General features: G+C 44.9%; 1 protein-coding gene across 1 annotated transcript; it reads left to right on the top strand.

Moving 5' to 3' along the window:
- The first annotated feature begins 479 nt into the window (after positions 1–479).
- Positions 480–22,831, top strand: shtn3 (shootin 3). The gene is given in 18 exon segments (XM_042326081.1): positions 480–756; positions 2,237–2,297; positions 8,846–8,940; positions 9,680–9,842; positions 10,764–10,861; positions 12,082–12,163; positions 14,426–14,520; positions 16,347–16,493; positions 18,055–18,208; positions 18,394–18,467; positions 18,469–18,554; positions 18,668–18,741; positions 18,894–19,018; positions 19,235–19,249; positions 19,758–19,823; positions 19,968–20,103; positions 20,653–20,968; positions 21,358–22,831. Coding segments are annotated over 18 exon segments (2,043 nt in total). The 5' UTR covers positions 480–678; the 3' UTR covers positions 21,536–22,831.
- The last annotated feature ends 619 nt before the right edge of the window (positions 22,832–23,450 follow it).

The raw sequence follows: 23,450 nt of genomic DNA, 5'->3' as shown, positions 1-23,450 counted from the left end.
TTTGTATGTTTTTTGTGTGGGGGGGAATCAGAACACTGTATTTAATGATTTTCTTAATTAAAACAAATCCTTATTCATTCACCATATAACTTTTTTCCACAAGCGTACTATATATTTCTGATTTGCTGAATCCCACCAGCTGCCTATGGTTAAACTCAGATCCTAATTCCATAGAACAGGGCTATTGACCAAATCTGTGTTGTTGAGCATTCTAAGCAAAGATGTGAAATGAGTGTCAGTCTGCAGAGAGATGGGCAATTATTATTGTTATTATTATTGTTTATTATAATAATTGTTTTTACATTTAGCAGTGAAGACTTTGAATTAAACATTTTAGCCTAATTACAATGCACAATCAAACTGAAAGGGTGGAGCTTTCATGCTCATCAGCAAATGTAGACGAATACGAGATGAGGATGCATGCGCAATAAACCCTGAGTAGTGGGGCGAAGGGAGGGGGGGACCGGGGACCGGGGCAGGCGATGCTGTCAGCGAAAGGATTCACTGTGCCTGAATAGAAGTAGCGGTCTTATCCATCCCATATAGACATGAAATGCTTTTTCTAAGACACCTCAGCGGACTTGCCAGTTGCTAGAAGTAGCCTAGTTATTTATTTTATTTCTATAATACGATATTATAAAGTCCAAATTATTAGTTTAGTTATCGACCGGGGTCATAATGCTACCGTCTTCATCATCGGGGCTGGTGCAGATGGAAGGATGTGGGGCGGAGGCGCGAGATACCCAAAAAATGCAGGTAATAGATGCTCTTCCGTTACATATTTGAGACCTTTTTCAACGATTACAGAAGTAACATAGTAGACATAACGAAGTCAAGGTGAGACGTTTTTATTTTTCCCTGCACATATTTGTGCCGGCCGGTTTTGGTGTAGGTAGGCTATGCTGTGTGAAATCAAAGGGCCGACCCCTCCCAAAATCTCGCTATTCTTGCCATTGATAGGAAAGCCCAGTTTCGGTGAGATTTTGGCAGCTAAAATAATGATTGGATCTCAGTTGAACAAACCTGATTAGAGGTTTGGTTATCTGGTACGTCATCTTAGATTGTATATGTCATTTTGTCACTTTTTTTGTATTTATTTCAGCGCTACGTTGTTTCTAGAAATTCAATAATCTATGCACTATAAATTAATAAGATCAGGCCTTGACTAAAGGGTCCCACCAAGTAGGCCGATTTCATAAACCTTAGCATATTTTTAAATATCTATAAAGAAAATGTTATTTCAAGCAAGATGACACGGTGGGCCTGTTTAAAACAGTGGGACTGTTGTTTTTTGTATCTTTGGCAGAGCGCAGGTAGAAAGTGGGTGAAAGTGGGACACGTGCTTTAACAATAGGCTAGTCAAGGCAATTTCAGATCAGAACTTCCCTGACATTGCACGGATGTCAGGGAAGAGCTTCCTGTAGCCGTTATAGAATAATTGGTAAGAAAATCTAAGTCTATCCTGTCCTAATGGATAATGACCCAATATAGGCCACATACTACCTATTGAATGTACTCTGAATTGTAGATGGACCATTGTTTTCCATGTACGCTATTACCAATATAATAAACCATGTAGAAGCAGCTCCCTTGTCTGTCCAACAAACTGAAACTATGGGGAGATAGTCCCACAGCAGATCATAGGAGACTGAAACCCTACAGCAGACTCATAGGGAGATAGACTGCAGAAACTGAAAAGGGAGATAGTCCCACAGCAGATCATAGGAGACTGAAACTAAAGGGAGATCAGATCATAGGAGACTAAAACTATGAGGAGATAGTCCCACAGCAGGTTATAGGAGACTGAAACTATAGGGAGATAGTCCTATTGCAGATCATAGGGGACTGAAACTATAGGGAGATAGTCATATAGCAGATCATAGGAGTCCCGTGTGTCTTAGTTGGTAGAGCACAGCTCTTGCAACGCCAGGGTTGTGGGTTCAATTCCTACGGGGGACCATTATGAGAATGTATGCACTCAATACTGTCTAGTTGCTCTATATGACAGTGTATTCTAAATGAGTAACATCTGTGTTGGAACAGTGTATTGACTGAAGGAAACTGTCTTAGTGTAGTGAGTCCTGTGTCCTATCCTTTCATACCCTACAACAACAAAGGACCATGGATTACTGTCATCAATTAACTACACTTAAATGGATTGTGCTTGCAGGTTTATTTGTGACCTGCATATGATTGTATTGTAGAACGTGAACCCAATTCCTTCCTGTTTCCTCAGTGCATGAAACTGACAGAAGAGAGAGATGAAGCAGAGAGCCAGCTGAAACACATCAAGAGAGGTGAGTTCCAGACACTAACACACACACACACATTTGATCAAATAACATTTTATTAGTGACATGCACTGGATACAACAACCTTACAGTGAAATGTTTACTTACGAGCCCCTAACCAACAATGCAGTTAAAAAAATACAGATAAGAAATAAAAGTAACAAGTAATTAAAGAGCAGCAGTAATATAACAATAGAGAGACTATATACAGGGGGCTACCGGTACAGAGTCCATGTGCGCGGGCACCGGTTAGTTGAAGTAATATGTACATGTAGGTAGAGTTATTAAAGTGACTATGCATAGATGATAACAACAGAGAGTAGCAGCGGTGTAAGAGATGGAGTGGGGAGGGGGGGTAGGACTGTTACACACATTACCCTTCCTCACACCTCTCTACACATCCCTCTGGTGATGACCGCCTCTCCAAACCGGCTCCTGAATGGGTGTGTGTAAGAAGGTATCTCAGTTTCCATGACTACTCAGACCTTCGGCCAACCATAGTCATGGATTTGTGTTTTGGCGACCCTGCCCAGTTCTTCCTAGCAACAAGTAATAAGATACCACAGTAGCTCCATTAACAATTGATTTGGTAAGGAACAAGGTTACAGGGTTGAGTTTTGGAGCGCTGACAGACTGCCTGATTTCATTATGCGAGGTAAGAAAGATAATAATCATTCAAGTTCACAGCTACAGTATACTGTAGGTTTAAAGTGTAGCATTAGTATGACAGGGGTTGTTGTGCTACTTTCTCACAGCTTTCAGCTAGCTGTCTTTTGGCAATGTTGTATTATAGGCTACGTCATCGGCATTTTGTTCAGATGGTTGGCTGGATCGTTACCAGTCAAGTTCCTGAAATGCTTCTGCTTGATTCTCGTAGGATAGGTAAATCATGTCAGAAATGTTTACCTTTTGATGTGCTGCATTAAACCATTTTTCTTACATAACCTAATAAAGTTAGATGTTAGATATTTGTCTCTCTCCTCAACCAAGCTGGGACCAGTTTCAGCTTCCCAGACAGGTACAGACAGACTTTAAACAGAGAGGTAACCTATTTCGTTTTGCTGACCTTTAACCTAAACAATAGGTCATCAAAGACAGGTTGCTCTGAATTATGACTGTACACACCTAGACACCATAGGAGCCTTCAGCCAGGGCCAAGAGAACAATAGTGTCTAAAACGTGTTATTACCAGGTCTTATTATAATCATCAGGGGGACTGTGTCTCTCCCCTGTCCCCTGCTGTGGTCGGCATTCATTCATCTCCGATGAGAACCACAAGTCACCACGCCAACACCTTGTGTTATTTCACTGCATTATTCAAATCCTCAATTATGAATGATTCATTACTAGAGAAAGAGAGGGGCTGCTCCTGTGTTCCAGTCTGGCATCTATTCTATTGTGGCCCTTCACTCAGAGTGATACTGTATATTTTATAGGTACATTATACTCAAGTCAATATGAAATGGGGAAATAAGCTTTTAAAATATCATTTCAAGTTGACATGCACTTAAAACAAGAGATATTAGTAACTACAATTTATCATACAATTACCATTGGGTATATAATCTCTGAAGATTGACATTATTTTAAATTTGACCTTTATTTTACTAGGCAAGTCAGTTAAGAACAAATTCTTATTTTCAATGACGTCCTAGGAGCAGTGGGTTAACTGCCTTGTTCAGGGGTAGAACGACAGATTTTGTACCTTGTCAGCTCGGGGATTTGAACTTACAACCTTTCGGTTACTAGTCCAATGCTCTAACCACTAGGCTACCCTGCCACCCCTATAGTCCTGAAAGTATAGGCTATAGCTATTTGCTTTGCTAGGACCAAAAGTTGTCGGATTACGTTCAAACAACAATAATACTTACAAGACCTCGTCGCTGACAAACAAGCTCAGGCCTGCCGTGTTGGTTCTGTACTTCTCGAACGCAGCGAGCCAGCATGACGCTGTAAATGTCCCGGCTGATTGGCCTAGCTTTTACCTCCTCTCCCATCTGACAGCGGTAAATGTCCCTGCTGATTGGCCTAGCTTTTATCTCCTCTCCCACCTGACAGCGGTAAATGTCCCTGCTGATTGGCCTAGCTTTTACCCCCTCTCCCACCTGACAGCGGTAAATGTCCCTGCTGATTGGCCTAGCTTTTATCCCCTCTCCCACCTGACAGCGGTAAATGTCCCTGCTGATTGGCCTAGCTTTTATCTCCTCTCCCACCTGACAGCGGTAAATGTCCCTGCTGATTGGCCTAGCTTTTATCTCCTCTCCCACCTGACAGCGGTAAATGTCCCTGCTGATTGGCCTAGCTTTTACCTCCTCTCCCACCTGACAGCGGTAAATGTCCCTGCTGATTGGCCTAGCTTTTACCTCCTCTCCCACCTGACAGCGGTAAATGTCCCTGCTGATTGGCCTAGCTTTTACCTCCTCTCCCACCTGACAGCGGTAAATGTCCCTGCTGATTGGCCTAGCTTACCTCCTCTCCCACCTGACAGCTGTAAATGTCCCTGCTGATTGGCCTAGCTTTTACCTCCTCTCCCACCTGACAGCGGTAAATGTCCCTGCTGATTGGCCTAGCTTTTACCTCCTCTCCCACCTGACAGCGGTAAATGTCCCTGCTGATTGGCCTAGCTTTTACCTCCTCTCCCACCTGACAGCGGTAAATGTCCCTGCTGATTGGCCTAGCTTACCTCCTCTCCCACCTGACAGCGGTAAATGTCCCTGCTGATTGGCCTAGCTTTTACCTCCTCTCCCACCTGACAGCGGTAAATGTCCCTGCTGATTGGCCTAGCTTTACCTCCTCTCCCACCTGACAGCGGTAAATGTCCCTGCTGATTGGCCTAGCTTACCTCCTCTCCCACCTGACAGCGGTAAATGTCCCTGCTGATTGGCCTAGCTTTTACCTCCTCTCCCACCTGACAGCGGTAAATGTCCCTGCTGATTGGCCTAGCTTTTACCTCCTCTCCCACCTGACAGCGGTAAATGTCCCTGCTGATTGGCCTAGCTTTTACCTCTTCTCCCACCTGACAGCGGTAAATGTCCCTGCTGATTGGCCTAGCTTACCTCCTCTCCCACCTGACAGCGGTAAATGTCCCTGCTGATTGGCCTAGCTTTTACCTCTCCCACCTGACAGCGGTAAATGTCCCTGCTGATTGGCCTAGCTTACCTCCTCTCCCACCTGACAGCGGTAAATGTCCCTGCTGATTGGCCTAGCTTTTACCTCCTCTCCCACCTGACAGCGGTAAATGTCCCTGCTGATTGGCCTAGCTTTTCCTCCTCTCCCACCTGACAGCGGTAAATGTCCCTGCTGATTGGCCTAGCTTTTACCTCCTCTCCCACCTGACAGCGGTAAATGTCCCTGCTGATTGGCCTAGCTTTTACCTCCTCTCCCACCTGACAGCGGTAAATGTCCCTGCTGATTGGCCTAGCTTTACCTCCTCTCCCACCTGACAGCGGTAAATGTCCCTGCTGATTGGCCTAGCTTTTACCTCCTCTCCCACCTGACAGCGGTAAATGTCCCTGCTGATTGGCCTAGCTTTTACCTCCTCTCCCACCTGACAGCGGTAAATGTCCCTGCTGATTGGCCTAGCTTTTACCTCTCCCACCTGACAGCGGTAAATGTCCCTGCTGATTGGCCTAGCTTTTACCTCTCCCACCTGACAGCGGTAAATGTCCCTGCTGATTGGCCTAGCTTACCTCCTCTCCCACCTGACAGCGGTAAATGCTTGGTGTCTGTAGGGGAAACAGGAAGCAGGCTCATATTTCCCCTACAGTACAATGTCTAAGATAAGATTCTGTTCCCTCTGTAGAGAAGCTCTTGAGTAAGTCACTGTCTGTGTCCCAAATGGCATCCTATTCCCAGGGTCCTGATCAAAAGTAGGGCACTATGTAGGGAATAGGGCCCTATCTAAAGTAGTGCTCAATGTAGGGAATAGGGCCCTATCTAAAGTAGTTGCTCTAAGTAGGGAATAGGGCCCTATCTAAAGTAGTTGCTCTATGTAGGGAATAGGGTGCCCTTTGGGACACGATGACTTGCTCAGCGCTCCTCCACAGAGTATATGACACCATGTTAAAGGCAGGTTTTTGGAGTCAACATTCAGTTCATGGAGCATTAAGCATAGAGGAGTTATTGACCTAGAATCTCTACCACAATACAGACACACAGCCCCTCCAGCTCTGCTCTTCTAGTCTCATTACAGAAATACTGGACGTGGAGACTATCCAGGGAATCAGAGAGGAGTAGTTTAACCGCAGGACAGCTATAGAGATCAGCCTGTCGTCATGTGTGTGTGCTGCAGAACTTTCCTACTGCTCCTAAGCGTGATAACAAGCAGAATCTTCGATCCCCTTTCCCAGAATTCTCAGGGACTCATGCATGCTCAGTGTCAGACATCAGGGTTAGGATTGACCTACTGCTTTGCAAATATGGTGTAATCAAGCTGGGGATAATATGCAGAGGCATGTGTATTCAGAAGGCATTAGAGCAAATGGGGTGGCAGAGTAGCCTTGTGGTTAGAGTGTTGGACTAGTAACCGGAAGGTTGCAAGTTCAAATCCCAGAGCTGACAAGGTACAAATCTGTCATTCTGCCCCTGAACAGGCAGTTAACCCACTGTTCCTAGGCTGTCATTGAAAATAAGAATTTATTCTTAACTGACTTGCCGAGTTAAATAAAGGTTAAAATAATAAAATGAATGAATAAGCACAAACATTTTGAATATTGCGTTAAGATGTTGTGTTTTTTGAAACGGAACAATATAGTACATGAATAAACACAGAGGTTGCTTAGGCACAACACAGAGGGGGAGTTTAGCAGACTAGGTAGCGGGACTAGGCAGCGGAGTAGGTAGCAGACTAGGTAGCAGACTAGGTAGCGGACTAGGTAGCGGACTAGGTAGCGGACTAGGTAGCGGACTAGGTAGCGGACTAGGTAGCAGACTAGGTAGCAGACTAGGTAGCAGACTAGGTAGCGGACTAGGTAGCGGAGTAGGTAGCAGACTAGGTAGCGGACTAGGTAGCGGAGTAGGTAGCAGACTAGGTAGCAGACTAGGTAGCGGACTAGGTAGCAGAGTAGGTAGCAGACTAGGCAGCGGAGTAGGTAGCGGAGTAGGTAGCAGACTAGGTAGCGGAGTAGGTAGCAGACTAGGTAGCAGACTAGGTAGCAGACTAGGTAGCGGAGTAGGTAGCAGACTAGGTAGCAGACTAGGTAGCAGACTAGGTAGGCTGTTGGATCCCTAGTTGGATTGGTGTCACGATGAAACAGATGAAACCAGATTCTCCCTTGAGGGGCCAGTTGTACTGTAGTAGTATAGACACTGTAAACTAAGGAGCATTTCAATAGTTAACAAATGATGGACATGTGGGTGTTCTGGGTGTGCCAATATGCAATGTGTATGTGCATATGGAAGAATGCTTGCACCTCTTTTCCTGACAACAACAACAACCCCCCCCAAAAAAAAAAAAAACATCTAAGAGCATATTAAGCACTGTAGCCTTTGTTTTGAAACAAAAAATGACCACTGGCACAAATGCAGGAGAAGCTTACATTTTCAATGGAATCACATGGACCTTAGTTAATCTGATTTAGAGTATTTAGTAGCCAGAGGAAATACTAATGATTTACAATGAAAAAAGAGCCTGAGCCTTCCTGGTCTCCAATGCAACACGATCTGGCTACATTAGCATGTCACATGGACCCTGTTACAGTTCTGTCTGTAGACAGAGGGAAACTGAATAGCTCAGTAGGGAGAAGGGGAAATAGAGGGAAACTGAATAGCTCAGTAGGGAGAAGGGGAAATAGAGGGAAACTGAATAGCTCAATATGGAGAAGGGGAAATAGAGGGAAACTGAATAGCTCAAGATGGAGAAGGGGAAATAGAGGGAAACTGAATAGCTCAGTAGGGAGAAGGGGAAATAGAGGGAAACTGAATAGCTCAGTAGGGAGAAGGGGAAATAGAGGGAAACTGAATAGCTCAGTAGGGAGAAGGGGAAATAGAGGGAAACTGAATAGCTCAGTAGGGAGAAGGGGAAATAGAGGGAAACTGAATAGCTCAGTAGGGAGAAGGGGAAATAGAGGGAAACTGAATAGCTCAGTAGGGAGAAGGGGAAATAGAGGAAACTGAATAGCTCATTTTTCCGTAGGGAGAAGGGAAATCAGAGGGAAACTGAATAGCTCAAGATGGAGAAGGGGAAACAAGGGAAACTGAATAGCTCAGTAGGGAGAATGTTTTTAGAGGGAAACTGAATAGCTCAATATGGAGAAGGGGAAATAGAGGGAAACTGAATAGCTCAGTAGGGAGAAGGGGAAATAGAGGGAAACTGAATAGCTCAGTAGGGAGAAGGGGAAATAGAGGGAAACTGAATAGCTCAATGGGGAGAAGGGGAAATAGAGGGAAACTGAATAGCTCAAGATGGAGAAGGGGAAATAGAGTAACACAATAGACATTTTTCCTCTCATTCAGTCAGTCATTTATTCAGTCAGTCATTCATTCTTTAAAATAGGAGTCAAATCGTACCATAAAACAATAAAACTAACTGCAATGTAATGTTTTTTGTATTCCAGTTTCCCAAATGGTGATTGAGGAGGTGAGCGTTCTGCAGACTCAGCTGGAGATAGAAAAATCCTGCAGAGAAAATGCTGAGGCCCTTGCCACCAAGGTAAGACACTGACACTGATTGGCTTAGTAGTTGAGACCCTTGCCACCAAGGTAAGACACTGACACTGATTGGCTTAGTAGTTGAGGCCCTTGCCACCAAGGTAAGACACTGACACTGATTAGCTTAGTAGTTGAGACCCTTGCCACCAAGGTAAGACACTGACACTGATTGGCTTAGTAGTTGAGACCCTTGCCACCAAGGTAAGACACTGACACTGATTGGCTTAGTAGTTGAGGCCCTTGCCACCAAGGTAAGACACTGACACTGATTAGCTTAGTAGTTGAGACCCTTGCCACCAAGGTAAGACACTGACACTGATTGGCTTAGTAGTTGAGACCCTTGCCACCAAGGTAAGACACTGACACTGATTGGCTTAGTAGTTGAGACCCTTGCCACCAAGGTAAGACACTGACACTGATTGGCTTAGTAGTTGAGGCCCTTGCCACCAAGGTAAGACACTGACACTGATTAGCTTAGTAGTTGAGACCCTTGCCACCAAGGTAAGACACTGACACTGATTGGCTTAGTAGTTGAGACCCTTGCCACCAAGGCATTTTTACATGTTTGTAGGTATAATGTTTATTTCCATAAGCCATTGACATGTAGGCTACAGTACATACATATCTTACAATATTACAGTCAACATGCCAAATCAGTGTATGTGTCTGTGTGCTATTGGCCTCTGTTATCAGCTATACATAATTTGTCTTTATCATATATAATGTTGTTTGTCCCACAGCTGAACAGTGAGAACAGGAAGCTGAAGTATCTGAGCCTGTCGTCTCGACCCTGTCTGGATGAGATGCTACCTAGTATCACAGACTGCATACCTCTGGAAGAGGAGATGGAGACACAGGACACCAGCCCTGACCCCTACAGCCAGTACCAACAGCAGGGTAAAGGTACCAGACCCGTACACAGACAGTACCGGGTACCTACCAGACCCGTACACAGACAGTACCGGGTACCTACCAGACCAGTACACAGACAGTACCGGGTACCTACCAGACCAGTACACAGACAGTACCGGGTAGCTACCGGACCCGTACACAGACAGTACCGGGTACCTACCGGACCCATACACGGACAGTACTGGGTAGCTACCGGACCCGTACACAGACAGTACCGGGTACCTACCGGACCCATACACAGACAGTACCGGGTACCTACCAGACCCGTACACAGACAGTACCGGGTACCTACCGGACCCATACACAGACAGTACTGGGTAGCTACCGGACCCGTACACAGACAGTACCGGGTACCTACCGGACCCATACACAGACAGTACTGGGTAGCTACCGGACCCGACCCATACACAGACAGTACCGGGTACCCTACCGGACCCATACACAGACAGTACTGGGTAGCTACCAGACCCGTACACAGACAGTACCGGGTACCTACCAGACCCGTACACAGACAGTACCGGGTACCTACCAGACCAGTACACAGACAGTACCGGGTAGCTACCGGACCCGTACACAGACAGTACCGGGTACCTACCAGACCCGTACACAGACCGGAACACAGGACACCAGCCCTGACCCGTACAGCCAATACCAACAGCAGGTCAACACTATATCAGACCCTTTGTCTAAATTTGTCTTGACGGGGTAATGGACTGACTGCAATGAAATGATGTTGTGACTGTACAGCATATTAGGTTTCATCTTTCTGTTGTTTTTTTCTAATGGTATTTCCAGTAGCAAGATAAACCATGTTAAAATGTTAAAGTAACAGAGCTGTATGTCAGAATATTAGAAGTAGTGAAGAGATGTCATCACGTCGTGTCACCCAGGAAGCTCTTTCTTCCCCTCCAGAGTTGCAGGAGACAGTGAGCACTCTGCTGGAGGAGAAGAAGTGGCTCGCCTGTCAGCTTCAAGAGCAGCAGAGACAGATTGAAGAGCTAACAGCCCTGGTGAGTATCCACTACCATGCCTGGAAATCAATACCTCACAGTAGGACAGTCTCAGACAGGCACAGAAAGTGTCTCTGTCTGCTTGGGGCGGGATTCTGAGGGCTGCTGAGAGGTCTTGTATTATACTATGTAAGTTTGAATGCAGAATATCTGTCTAGATTTTTCATAGTTTTGATATGTACACTGAACAAAAATATAAATGAGTTACCGTTCATATAAGGAAATCAGTCAATTGAAATACATTTTTTGGGCCTTAATGTATGGATTTCACATGACTGGGAAAACAGATATACATCTGTTGGTCACAGACACCTAAAAATAAAAGGTAGGAGCGTGGTTCAGAAAACCAGTCAGTATCTGGTGTGACCACCATTTGCCTCATGCAGCGTGACACATCTCCTTCACATAGAGTTGATCAGGCTGTTGATTGTGACATGTGGAATGTTGTCCCACTTCTCTTCAATGGCTGTGCAAAGTTGATGGATATTGGCGGGAACTGGAACACGCTGTCGTACACGTCGATCCAGAGCATCCCAAACATGCTCAATGGGTGACATGTTTGGTGAGTAAAATGCAAACCCACAGTTTCATCAGCTGTCCGGGTGGCTCGTGTCAGACCATCCCGCAGGTGACGAAGCCGGATGTGGAGGTCCTGGACTGATTTGGTTACACGTGGTCTGCGGTTGTGAGGCCGGTTGGACGTACTGCCAAATTCTCTAAAACGACATTGTAGGCTGCTTATGGTAGAGAAATTAACATTGAATTATCTGTCAACAGCTCTGGTGGACATTCTTTTAGTCAGCATGCCAATTGCACGCTCCCTCAGATCTTGAGACATATGTGGCATTGTTGTGTGACAAAACAGCACATTTTAGAGTAGCCTTTTATTGTCCAGAGCACAAGGTGCACCTGTGTAATGATCATGCTGTTTAATCCATTTCTTGAAGTCAGGTGGATGGATTATCTTCGCAAAGTAGAAATGCTCACTAACAGGGATGTAAACAAATTTGTGTACAACATTTGAGAGAAATAAGCTTTTTGTGCGTATGGAACATTTCTGGGATCTTTTATTTCAGCTCATGAAACATGGGACCAACACTTTACATGTTGAGTTTATATTTTTATTCAGTGTAATATATTCTCAGTCGTGTTGAAGCACCATAAATCTGGATTGTTTCTGTTTGACCAGCCTTTCTGCTTCACTCTGAATGTTTTTGTAGACTGAGAAGGAGCAGGCTGAAATGAAGGAGCTTCACAAAACCATGGAGCAGCAAAGCAAGACCATCAAGAGGTTCAATAGAGGTGAGTTACATGACAGTCTATACACGACCCACTGTGTTCATATCAGTACATGACAGTCTATACACAACCCACTGTGTTCATATCAGTACATGCCAGTCTATACACGACCCACTGTGTTCATATGAGTACATGACAGTCTATACACGACCCACTGTGTTCATACCAGTACATGACAGTCTATACACGACCCACTGTGTTCATACCAGTACATGACATTCTATACACGACCCACTGTTCATATCAGTACATGACAGTCTATACACGACCCACTGTGTTCATATCAGTACACATGACCCACTGTGTTCATATCAGTACATGACAGTCTATACACCCGCTGTGTTCATATCAATAGAGGTGAGTTACATGACAGTCTATACACGACCCACTGTGTTCATATCAGTACATGCCAGTCTATACACGACCCACTGTGTTCATACCAGTACATGACAGTCTATACACGACCCACTGTTCATATCAGTACATGACAGTCTACCCACGACCCACTGTGTTCATATCAGTACATTACAGTCTACCCACGACCCACTGTGTTCATATCAATAGAGGTGAGTTACATGACAGTCTATACACGACCCACTGTGTTCATATCAATAGAGGTGAGTTACATGACAGTCTATACACGACCCACTGTGTTCATATCAATAGAGGTGAGTTACATGACAGTCTATACACGACCCACTGTGTTCATATCAGTACATGACAGTCTACCCGCGACCAACTGTGTTCATATCAGTACATGACAGTCTACCCACGACCCACTGTGTTCATATCAATAGAGGTGAGTTACATGACAGTCTATATACAACCCACTGTGTTCATATCAGTACATGATAGTCTACCCACGACCCACTGTGTTCATATCAGTACATGCCAGTCTACCCACGACCCACTGTGTTCATATCAGTACATGACAGTCTATACATGACCCACTGTGTTCATATCAGTACATGACAGTCTATACACGACCCACTGTGTTCATATCAGTACATGACAGTCTACCCACGACCCACTGTGTTCATATCAGTACATGCCAGTCTATACACGGCCCACTGTGTTCATATCAGTACATGACAGTCTACCCACGACCCACTGTGTTCATATCAGTACATGACAGTCTATACACGACCCACTGTGTTCATATCAGTACATGACAGTCTACCCACGACCCATTGTGTTCATATCAGTACATGACAGTCTACACACGACCCACTGTGTTCACATCAGTACATGACAGTCTATACACGACCCACTGTGTTCATATCAGTACATGACAGTCTATACACGACCCACTGTGTTCATATCAGTACATGACAGTCTACACACGACCCACTGTGTTCATATCAGTACATGACAGTCTATACACGACCCACTGTGTTCATATCAGTACATGACAGTCTACACACGACCCACTGTGTTCATATCAGTACATGACAGTCTATACATGACCCACTGTGTTCATATCAGTACATGACAGTCTATACACGACCCACTGTGTTCATATCAGTACATGACAGTCTATACACGACCCACTGTGTTCATATCAGTACATGACAGTCTATACACGACCCACTGTGTTCATATCAGTACATTACAGTCTACCCACGACCCACTGTGTTCATATCAGTACATGACAGTCTATACACGACCCACTGTGTTCAAATCAGTACATGACAGTCTATCCACGACCCACTGTGTTCACAGGTTTCTGGTTGGCTACTGTTCATCATATGTAGTGCAGAATGTATAGACCAGGGAATGTGGTGTAGTAGCCTTCGGGACAGTTACATTTAATACCAGTTATACTGTATATAGAGAGATACAATGTGTGCATTGATTTATCTGCCTCTTATGAGGCACTGCCACAAGAGCTGTACTAAACTCCTGTCAGCTTTCTATAAGGTAATATATGTGGGGGTGGCTGTGTAGCTGGCAGCTGGCTGTCTTCCTGTAAAGACCAGGCCCTCCCACACACACACACACACACACACACACACACACACACTGCTCACCATCCTTAATCAACTGTCGAGGGCATGCTACTGCTCCACGGTCTCCCCCTCAGAGACTTCATCCTGGTAGAGAGGGGGCTACACAGCAGATGGCCCTCTTCTTTCTCCTCTGCTGTTACTATATTACAGTGATCTGGAAACAGCTTCAGGCTTTCTATATTTTATTGTTTTACTGTGGTTATGCTTTAATCCCTAGTTATCTCTCTCATCTCTCTCCTCTCATCTCTCTCTCCAGTGTCTGTGATGGCTACTACAGAGTTTGAGGAGATGAAGGAGCAGCTGGATTTGGAGCAGAGCCTGAGGGTGAAGGCTGAGACGTATGCCCATGAGGTAGACAGACAGACAGACAGACAGACAGACAGACAGACAGACAGACAGACAGACAGGCAGGCAGGCAGGCAGGCAGGCAGACAGGCAGGCAGACAGGCAAGCAGACAGACAGGCAGACAGGCAGGCAGACAGACAGACAGACAGACAGACAGACAGACAGACAGACAGACAGACAGACAGACAGACAGACAGACAGACAGACAGACAGACAGACAGACAGGCAAGGGAAGGGAAGACTGGGATAATGACACTGTACTGTGCCATTATCTTAAATCACCATGTTAATAAATTACTTGTACAAATGTTTGTTGTCTTTGGCTACGTGTGGTAGCTAACATCTCCAAATGTTTGTTGTCTTTGGCCACGTGTGATAGCTAACATCTCCAAATGTTTGTTGTCTTTAGCTACGTGTGATAGCTAACATTTCCAAATGTTTGTTGTCTTTAGCTACGTGTGATAGCTAACATGTCCAAATGTTTGTTGTCTTTAGCTACGTGTGATAGCTAACATTTCCAAATGTTTGTTGTCTTTAGCTACGTGTGATAGCTAACATGTCCAAATGTTTGTTGTCTTTAGCTACGTGTGATAGCTAACATCTCCAAATGTTTGGAGTCCTAGTCTGGGGACTGACAGCAGCATCAACAGTATTAGTCCTAGTCTGGGGACTGACAGCATCGACAGTACTAGTCCTAGTCTGGGGACTGACAGCATCAGCAGTATTAGTCCTAGTCTGGGGACTGACAGCATCAACAGTACTAGTCCTAGTCTGGGGACTGACAGCATCAACAGTATTAGTCCTAGTCTAGGGACTGACAGCATCAACAGTATTATTCCTAGTCTGGGGACTGACAGCAGCAACAGTACTAGTCCTAGTCTGGGGACTGACAGCAGCAGCAACAGTATTAGTCCTAGTCTGGGGACTGACAGCAGCAACAGTATTAGTCCTAGTCTGGGGACTGACAGCAGCAACAGTATTAGACCTAGTCTGGGGACTGACAGCAGCAGCACAGACTCAGCAATGCTTTGAAGGACACACATTTGCTTGGGGGAACCACAGCCACAGTAGTGGTGTGTACTGTTACGCTGCTTGGCCTGAGGCTGGAGAGGGGGGTTCTCTGGAGAATGCTGGCTGTGGTTGTTGACCATTTATATAAAAATGCTTACTTCCTGCTTCATGCTACAGTCTAATGCTTCCATATCCTGTTTCATGCTACAGTCTAATGCTTCCATATCCTGTTTCATGCTACAGTCTAATACTTCCATATCCTGCTTCATGCTACAGTCTAATGCTTCCATATCCTGTTTCATGCTACAGTCTAATGCTTCTATATCCTGCTTCATGCTACAGTCTAATGCTTCCATATCCTGCTTCATGCTACAGTCTAATGCTTCTATATCCTGCTTCATGCTACAGTCTAATGCTTCTTTATCCTGCTTCACGCTACAGTCTAATGCTTCCATACCCTGCTTCATGCTACAGTCTAATGCTTCCATATCCAGAGAACCTGGGTCTGTTGTCTTTTAAAACACCTGCTCATTCCCTCACTCCATCCCCTCCTCCCTTCCTCACTCCCTCCCATCCTCCCTTCCTCACTCTCTCCCCTCCTCCCCTCCTCCCTCCCTTCCCCCTCCTCCCCCTCCCTCCCTTCCTCACTCCCTCCCCTCCTCCCGTCCTTACTCTCTCCCCTCCTCCCTCACTCCCTCCCTTCCTCCCTTCCTCACTCCCTCCCTTCCTCACTCCCCTCCTCCCTTCCTCCATCCCTCCCCTCCTCCCCCCCCCTCCCTCCTCCCCTCCTTCTCTCTCCTCCTTCTCTCTCCTCCTCCAGATGTTGGTGAAGCAGAAAGAGGCTAACAGACAGAGTATGATCCTGCTGCAGAACGCTGACCCCAGCCTGCAGCTGATCAAGGCTCTGGAGGACGTGGCTAATGTTACCAAGACTCTGGAGCAGGAGAGACTGCAGCATCACCAGAAGGTAGGTCATGGACGGACGGACCCTCCCTCCCTCCCTCCCTCCCTCCCTCCCTCCCTCCCTCCCTCCCTCCCTCCCTCCCTCCCTCCCTCCCTCCCTCCCTCCCTCCCTCACAGGACTGCTACAGTTATAGGTAGCATCACCAGAAGGTAAGCCTCACATTCCCAGTCTGACTCCTAGATAGATACAGTATATATCTCTATGGTCTGACTACCCACACTGGTTTCCCATGCAGCAGTTGCTGTACTGCAGCTGTGGCCAAACCTGCAAAGTCATCACCTCTCAGATCTCCACCCCCAGTACCCACAACACATGACATGGGGCTATGATGGGTGTTTGGGTGTTTGAAGCTGTCCAGCCCACAGGATTCCTCCCTAATTAATCTGGCAGTGATCATAAACTACCATCTTCCCCTCTCTGACAGTATATTATATTTTCCTACAGACCGACCGACAGACAGACAGACAGCAGGCTACATTACAGACATATGTCTGACAGATCTAGCTTCTGTAACTGATCTTTCTCAGCACCATGTAGACAAGCTGATCTTTATTACAAACAGAAACAGTCCTCGGCACTCCCCCTCAGACCATTCCGAAGGTGAAGAAGACGGATATGGAAGTCCTGGGCTTATAGTGTAGAAATTAACGTTAAATTCTCTGGCCACAGCTCTGGTCGGCATTCCTGCAGTCAGCATGCCAATTGCATGCTCTCTCAGTGGCATTGTGTTGTGTGACAAAACTGGACATTTTAAAGTGGCCTTTTATTGTCCCCAGCACAAGGTGTGTAATGATCATGCTGTTAAATCAGCTTCTTGATATGCCACACCTGTCAGGTGGATGGATTATCTTGGCAAAGGAGAAATGCTCACTAACAGGATGTAAACACATTTGTGCACAACATTTGAGAGACAAGCTTTTTTTTGTATATGGGATTTTTTATTTCAGCTCATGAAACATGGGACCAACACTTTACATGTTGTGTTTATATTTTTGTTCAGTGTATTATATTCTCAGTCTTGTTGAAGCAACATAAACCATTGTTTCTGTTTTACCAGCCTTTCTGCTGCACCAGCGACTCCTGTGGCGGGCCGGGCGCAGTGCACGCTAACCAAGGTTGCCAGGTGCACGGTTTTTCTGCTGGCTTCCGGGTTGGATGCGCGCTGTGTTAAGAAGCAGTGCGGCTTGGTTGGGTTGTGTATCGGAGGACGCATGACTTTCAACCTTCGTCTCTCCTGAGCCCGTACGGGAGTTGTAGCGATGAGACAAGATAGTAATATAGTCTTTTTTATTAAATTATTTTTTATTTTACCCCCTTTTTCTCCCCAATTTCTTGGTATCCAATTGTTTTAGTAGCTACTATCTTGTCTCATCGCTACAACTGGACGGCACTGGGCCATTTGTGCGTTGCCCCACGGACCTCCCAGTCGCGGCCGGTTGCCACAGAGCCTGGGCGCGAACCCAGAGTCTCTGGTGGCACAGCAGGACTGCCCTTAACCACTGCGCCAACCGGGAAGCCCCAACTGAAATATAGTCAATCTGGATCTCCATTCATATCCATGTAGGTGAAGGCTCTGGAGGCTGAGCTACAGGAGTACTCTCTGAAACAGCAGATAGCAGAGCTGCAGAGCCAGCTGGAACTGATGGAGGAGGAGAAGAGAGAGACAGAGGGATGTCTGCAGGAAGTAGAGAAGAAGAACCGTGACCTAGAGAAAAGAGGTGAGGAGGACACCTACAGGCTGTCAATCACATCACACTGTGGGTAACCACAGATTGGATTCCTACAGCTTTGTGAAAGAATACGTCTCCAGCAGTACCAGTAGAATAACTGGTTGTCCATCTTCTCATGTTAAAAGACTGGTGACCCAGGCTTCATCTAACACATCTGTCTTTTATATCTTTAGTGCAAGAGCTGCTGCAGGTCCAGAAGAGCGCTGAGCCCTCACCAGGCCCTGAACCAGGGATCGCCCCACCCCCGCCCCTGTTCCCCAGCCCCTCCACCCCCACCACCACCCCCCCCTCCCCCTCCTCCACCACCTCCCCCATCGCGATGCAACCCCCTCAGGTAAGACAATAGGCTATTATTATGTTGTGTACAGGCTTGCATGGAGCGATGAATGCTCCAACCACCAATCTGTCTAATCATACTGAGTTTAATTGACTCTTTTCATTCAATAGCTCACTGATTGCAATCATGAGGAAATCATCCAAGGGTTTAAAGGGAGGATCCCCGAAGTTGGAACAAACTCCTGGTAGGTTTCAAATCACTGAGAATCAAATCTGCACATGCCAGAATAATATAGAACATAGAGAATATGATTCAAATAATCATTCATAATTGAGGAATTTCTTATTTTAAAATCACACATCTTTACAATATTATCCATCTCTCCTTGTCTTGTAGAAGGAGGTGCAGAAGGAGGTGCAGAAGGAGGTACAGATGATGTCAAAGTGAAGGCAGTCAATGAGATGATGGAGAGGATTAAACATGGAGTGGTTCTGAGGCCTGTCAAGGGAGGAGACACTAAGGTGGAGAGGTCAACACTTCATGTTTTGTTTAAATAATTGTCTTGGAAAAGTATGGAAATATAGACTCTACTTGATGTTCTCAAACTGTGGAAATATAGACTATGTAATGTTCTCAAACTGTGGAAATATAGACTCTACTTAATGTTCTCAAACTGATTACTCCCTTATTTCTCCAACCATGTTATGTTTTTTAATCAACTGACTGCCTCCCCAAAGAGAGTTGCCGTAAAAGTGAGTATATTGACTTTTACATAAATTTTGTGAAAGGGAAGTCTCCCGGGATCCTAAAGTCACAACAAAACAGCATGCTAACCCCCACATCACAGGGATAATCCACATCATATGGTACTAGAGTGAGGTGGATTATAGCAGTTCTGTTATTAATCTCTCACTAAAAACCAGTCTTCATGTTTGGCTTTTGGCATGGGGCTCTTTCTCTTCGTGTAACATTGTCCATGGATTACCTCACAGTGTAGACTGACAGACACCACATGGCTGCGGCTGTCATTCCATTTACCGGCATATTATATTGATTGACACAATCACCATGACAACTTGCAGGCTATGAGGAGAACATCAATAAAAAATGGCCTCCAGCTGTCAAATATAGACCAGCTATGTGATAAAAGCTAACACCAGCTGCCAGGCCCGAGGTGTGCGTGAGGACCAAAGTAAAATGTGTGCTATGTCCTGGTTATTAACTTAGTTGATGTATTAATAGCATTCTCCCAACCCCTAGCAACCTCCAGTAATGGAAGAAAAGCTGCCACAGGAGAGTGCCATGGAAGAACTGAAAGGCATTCTGGTATGTTAATTATTTTTTATTTTATTAGCCTTATTATAAGACATTATAAAAGCTCATATATGCTTTTAATAAGTGACAACAACCTATATATCTGTTACCAACAGTAAAACATGTTGTATGTGTTTCTGCCCCCCCACCCCCCAGGAGACGGTGAAGAAGAGTCCCAGTCGGGGGTCTCAGGAGTCGGTCCCGCCCCCACCAGGGAAGAGCCCTGTCAGCAGTGAGCTGGAGGTCATCCTCAGGAGGAGACGTAAACAGGCCTGTGACTCCAGAGATGGAGGTAGCCACCACCATTCATTCGTCTCTCTGTTTACATTGCTTTCATTCTCCTAGAATAGCTATGAATAGACTATTTGAGTGGTGTGCTGAAATAGCCGTGACTATTCTACATATCCCCACCAGAGGGCTCAATGCACTCTGTCGTGATCATTTGCATACAGTACTCTAATGGTAAAAACTATAGACCAGGGCATGCATGATGTCACTATTCATTAGGGGTGAGCCATATTCACGTGTTGTGAATTAAATAATAATTATACAGTGTAGTCTTTGTAACCAGTTCTTAGCCAATCAACAGTGTGTTATCTTTGCCTTTTGAATATTGTCCAGGGACAACCAAGTATCATGAACCAGTTTAGATGTCAGGCCTACAGTGTGGTTGGTAGAAATCTGCATCACTGTTTACTTTGTAAAATGCCAGTCAAAATATGTTATTGTTTATGCTCCTAGATCATATAGTAATCTAGTGCAGATAATAACCCACAGAGAGAGTGAACATGCTGTTCTCTTACATCATGTCCCTACTAACCCCTTTGTCTCGCTCCCTCAGATGAGAGCAGGGACGGACAAATAAGCAAGGTCTCTTCCTCTGACAGCCTGAACGGGAGGCACAGCCAGAGCTCCCACAGCTCTGACAGCTCAGGCAAAGAGCCAGAGGGGCCTACAGGACCAGGGCCTGGGCAGAGCCCCAGAGAGCCAGCCTCCCCCAGCGGAAGGGGCCCCGGCCCAGCCGTAGCAGCCAGGCGCAGGTCAGACTCTGGCCAAGAGCCCCAAGCAGGGTCCTGGCAGGACAGGAGGTCCCGTACTTCTTTGTCTGAGAAAGAGGCCTACTCCGAGGCGCCGGTAACCAATGGATGCATTGTCAGGTAATGTACATCCATTATGGTGACTATCATCATGTTAATTATTTCAGCTAAATTGGCTCACATATCATAGGCACAACTACGAAATGTCTCTGGTTTGAATACCCTAGCCGACAAAGTGAAACACCTGTCGATGTGCCCTTGAGCAAGGCACTTAACCCAAATTTGCTCCAGGGGCGCAGGACTACTGTGGCAGACCCTTATAAACAACACATTTCACTGCACCTATCCGGTGTGTAACAATAAAACATTTTTTTTTTTTTTTTTTTTTTCAAACAAAATTCTTCTATTAAATACTTTGTTGGGGTATCTTTTTGTTGGTGCAGAATACATGTATGAAAATAAGAAGGACTTTTGAAAGAGGACTCACCCTTGTTGTTGTGTTCCAACAGTGGGGAGGAGCCTGAGAAGGAGAAGCCTGAGAAATGGGCACCACCACAGGCCAACGGAATCAGCCACCTTAACCCTAGTCTGACTGTGGAGACAGACACGCATGCCACACTGTCTCCCAGCCTCTCCGCAGTGCCCAACCCACTCAGCGGGAATGGGAGTACAGATGCAGAGTGTTGAAGGTCGGCTCCAGAGGTCCCTGGGCAACCAGGAAGGCAGGCGTGCTGAGGAAAGCTGCACAATTTGCACAGAATCTCAGTTATCTGCAGTTAGAGACACTTCATTATAAAAAAGTGTTAGGTTATTTTATTTGATGCGCAAACGATCTCAATCGGATGTGTCTTTGTGTCATCATCTGATGAAATGCACTGTTTTAGAATCCAACCTTTTTTGATCAGTTCTTTCTTTTCTTCCTCACATCCTGTTATAGTGAACAGGAATGGAATGATACTTCTAATCTACAGTATAGCACAAAGCTTATTTGATGCAAGTTCTGCTTCTCCCTTACTTTTCCTGAATCTAAAGAAGACACTATCCGACTACCGTAAGACTTTCAGTACAGTCACTGCTTACTTTATGCAGTAGAACTACCACCTAAACATCGATACAGAACTATGTTTACCATCTGGGTCATCATTAGCAAATAGAATACAGATATTGCACATTACGAAGGTACTTTTGCTATTTCAAACTGTTTCAGTTTGTGAACTATCTTTAATGTGTAATCGATGCAACTACAGCGTAGGGATGCAAATGAAAGCCATGCACGTGTTTCAATCAAAAATAACCTAACGTCCTTGAGGAATTAGGTGCTTGTGTACCCAGTCTACCTCGTATTAGACACACTTGCCTCTTGACTATCCTAGCAATGGCACAACATTTGTAAATGACTTCCACCTACATTCCCAAGCTGTATAAGGTGCTTTGTTCATATTTGCTGGGATACTCCCATTGTTTCATTACGGCTGTAACCTGATTTCATCCTGTGTGTATTATGTTAGTAGGTCATGCTTTCAGATATCTAGTACAACCTAAAACAACTGGATTAAACAGTATGCAAACTTAACTGATACAGCAACTTAATCTAAGAAATAAATACATTTGAAGGCTCATAGGACAGTCACTCTCACACCCATCATGACATTGTAGATGTTTTCTTAAAGATACAGAAATGACATTGAGAGCATTGACTCTATTTTAAGTCATTTCTATGAAGCCTTCTTTCATGTTTTCCAGATTGTTTACTAAGTCTTAAACCTGTCACCATTTTCTCAATTCCATTTCTATTTATTAGGCAAGCAGCTGACGAACAAGGAAATAACTGGACTGAGTTTGTGTGAATCTTGATATTGTGTGTGTTTGGGATTTGAAAAATGAAGTGTTATGTTTTTTTTTTTTTTACATTTACATTGATATTCATTTTTCAATTGTATGAAATAAAATTACCCAATAAAAACAACAAGACTTGTACTTGTATCTATTTTTCCATCTTTATGTGTGTAGTAAATGACTAATGTTAGATCTTTATTGCTGAACTGAACTCCATTTCAAACATAACCTGAGATGGCATTATTATCGGCATAGAAACTGAACCACAGAGTGTTGTACTGTGCTGTGTTTGACTGAGCCTTTAATACCTAAATGTAAGGTGTGTAATTGTTAAGAGTGTGGAATCAATAAAGTTAGACAGTGTTTAAATGGATTGGTTCACTTTAATGCCCATTTCGTATTTTGTTCAATAAAATTAAAAAAAAAAATATTATAGTTAATTCAAAACCATTTAACTATTTAGACAATGATGATGTATTTAAGCAATAAGGCCTGAGGAGGTGTGGTAGATGGACAATATACCATGGCTAAGGGCTGTTCTAATGCACGACGCAACATGGAGTGCCTGGATACAGCCCTTAGCCGTGGTATATTGGCCATGTATCACAAACCCCCGAGGTGCCTTATTGCTATTATAAACTGTTTACCAATGTAATTAGGACAGTAAAAATAAATGTTTCGTCATACCCGTGGTATGCAGTCTAATATACCATGGCTGTCAGACAATCAGCATTCAGGGTTTGAACCACCCAGTTTATAATCTTTT

This window comes from Oncorhynchus tshawytscha, linkage group LG08, assembly GCF_018296145.1.
Source record: "Oncorhynchus tshawytscha isolate Ot180627B linkage group LG08, Otsh_v2.0, whole genome shotgun sequence".
NCBI lineage: Eukaryota > Metazoa > Chordata > Actinopteri > Salmoniformes > Salmonidae > Oncorhynchus > Oncorhynchus tshawytscha.
Note: the sequence above shows the minus strand (reverse complement) of the source record. Positions and strands in the feature narration are given on the sequence as shown.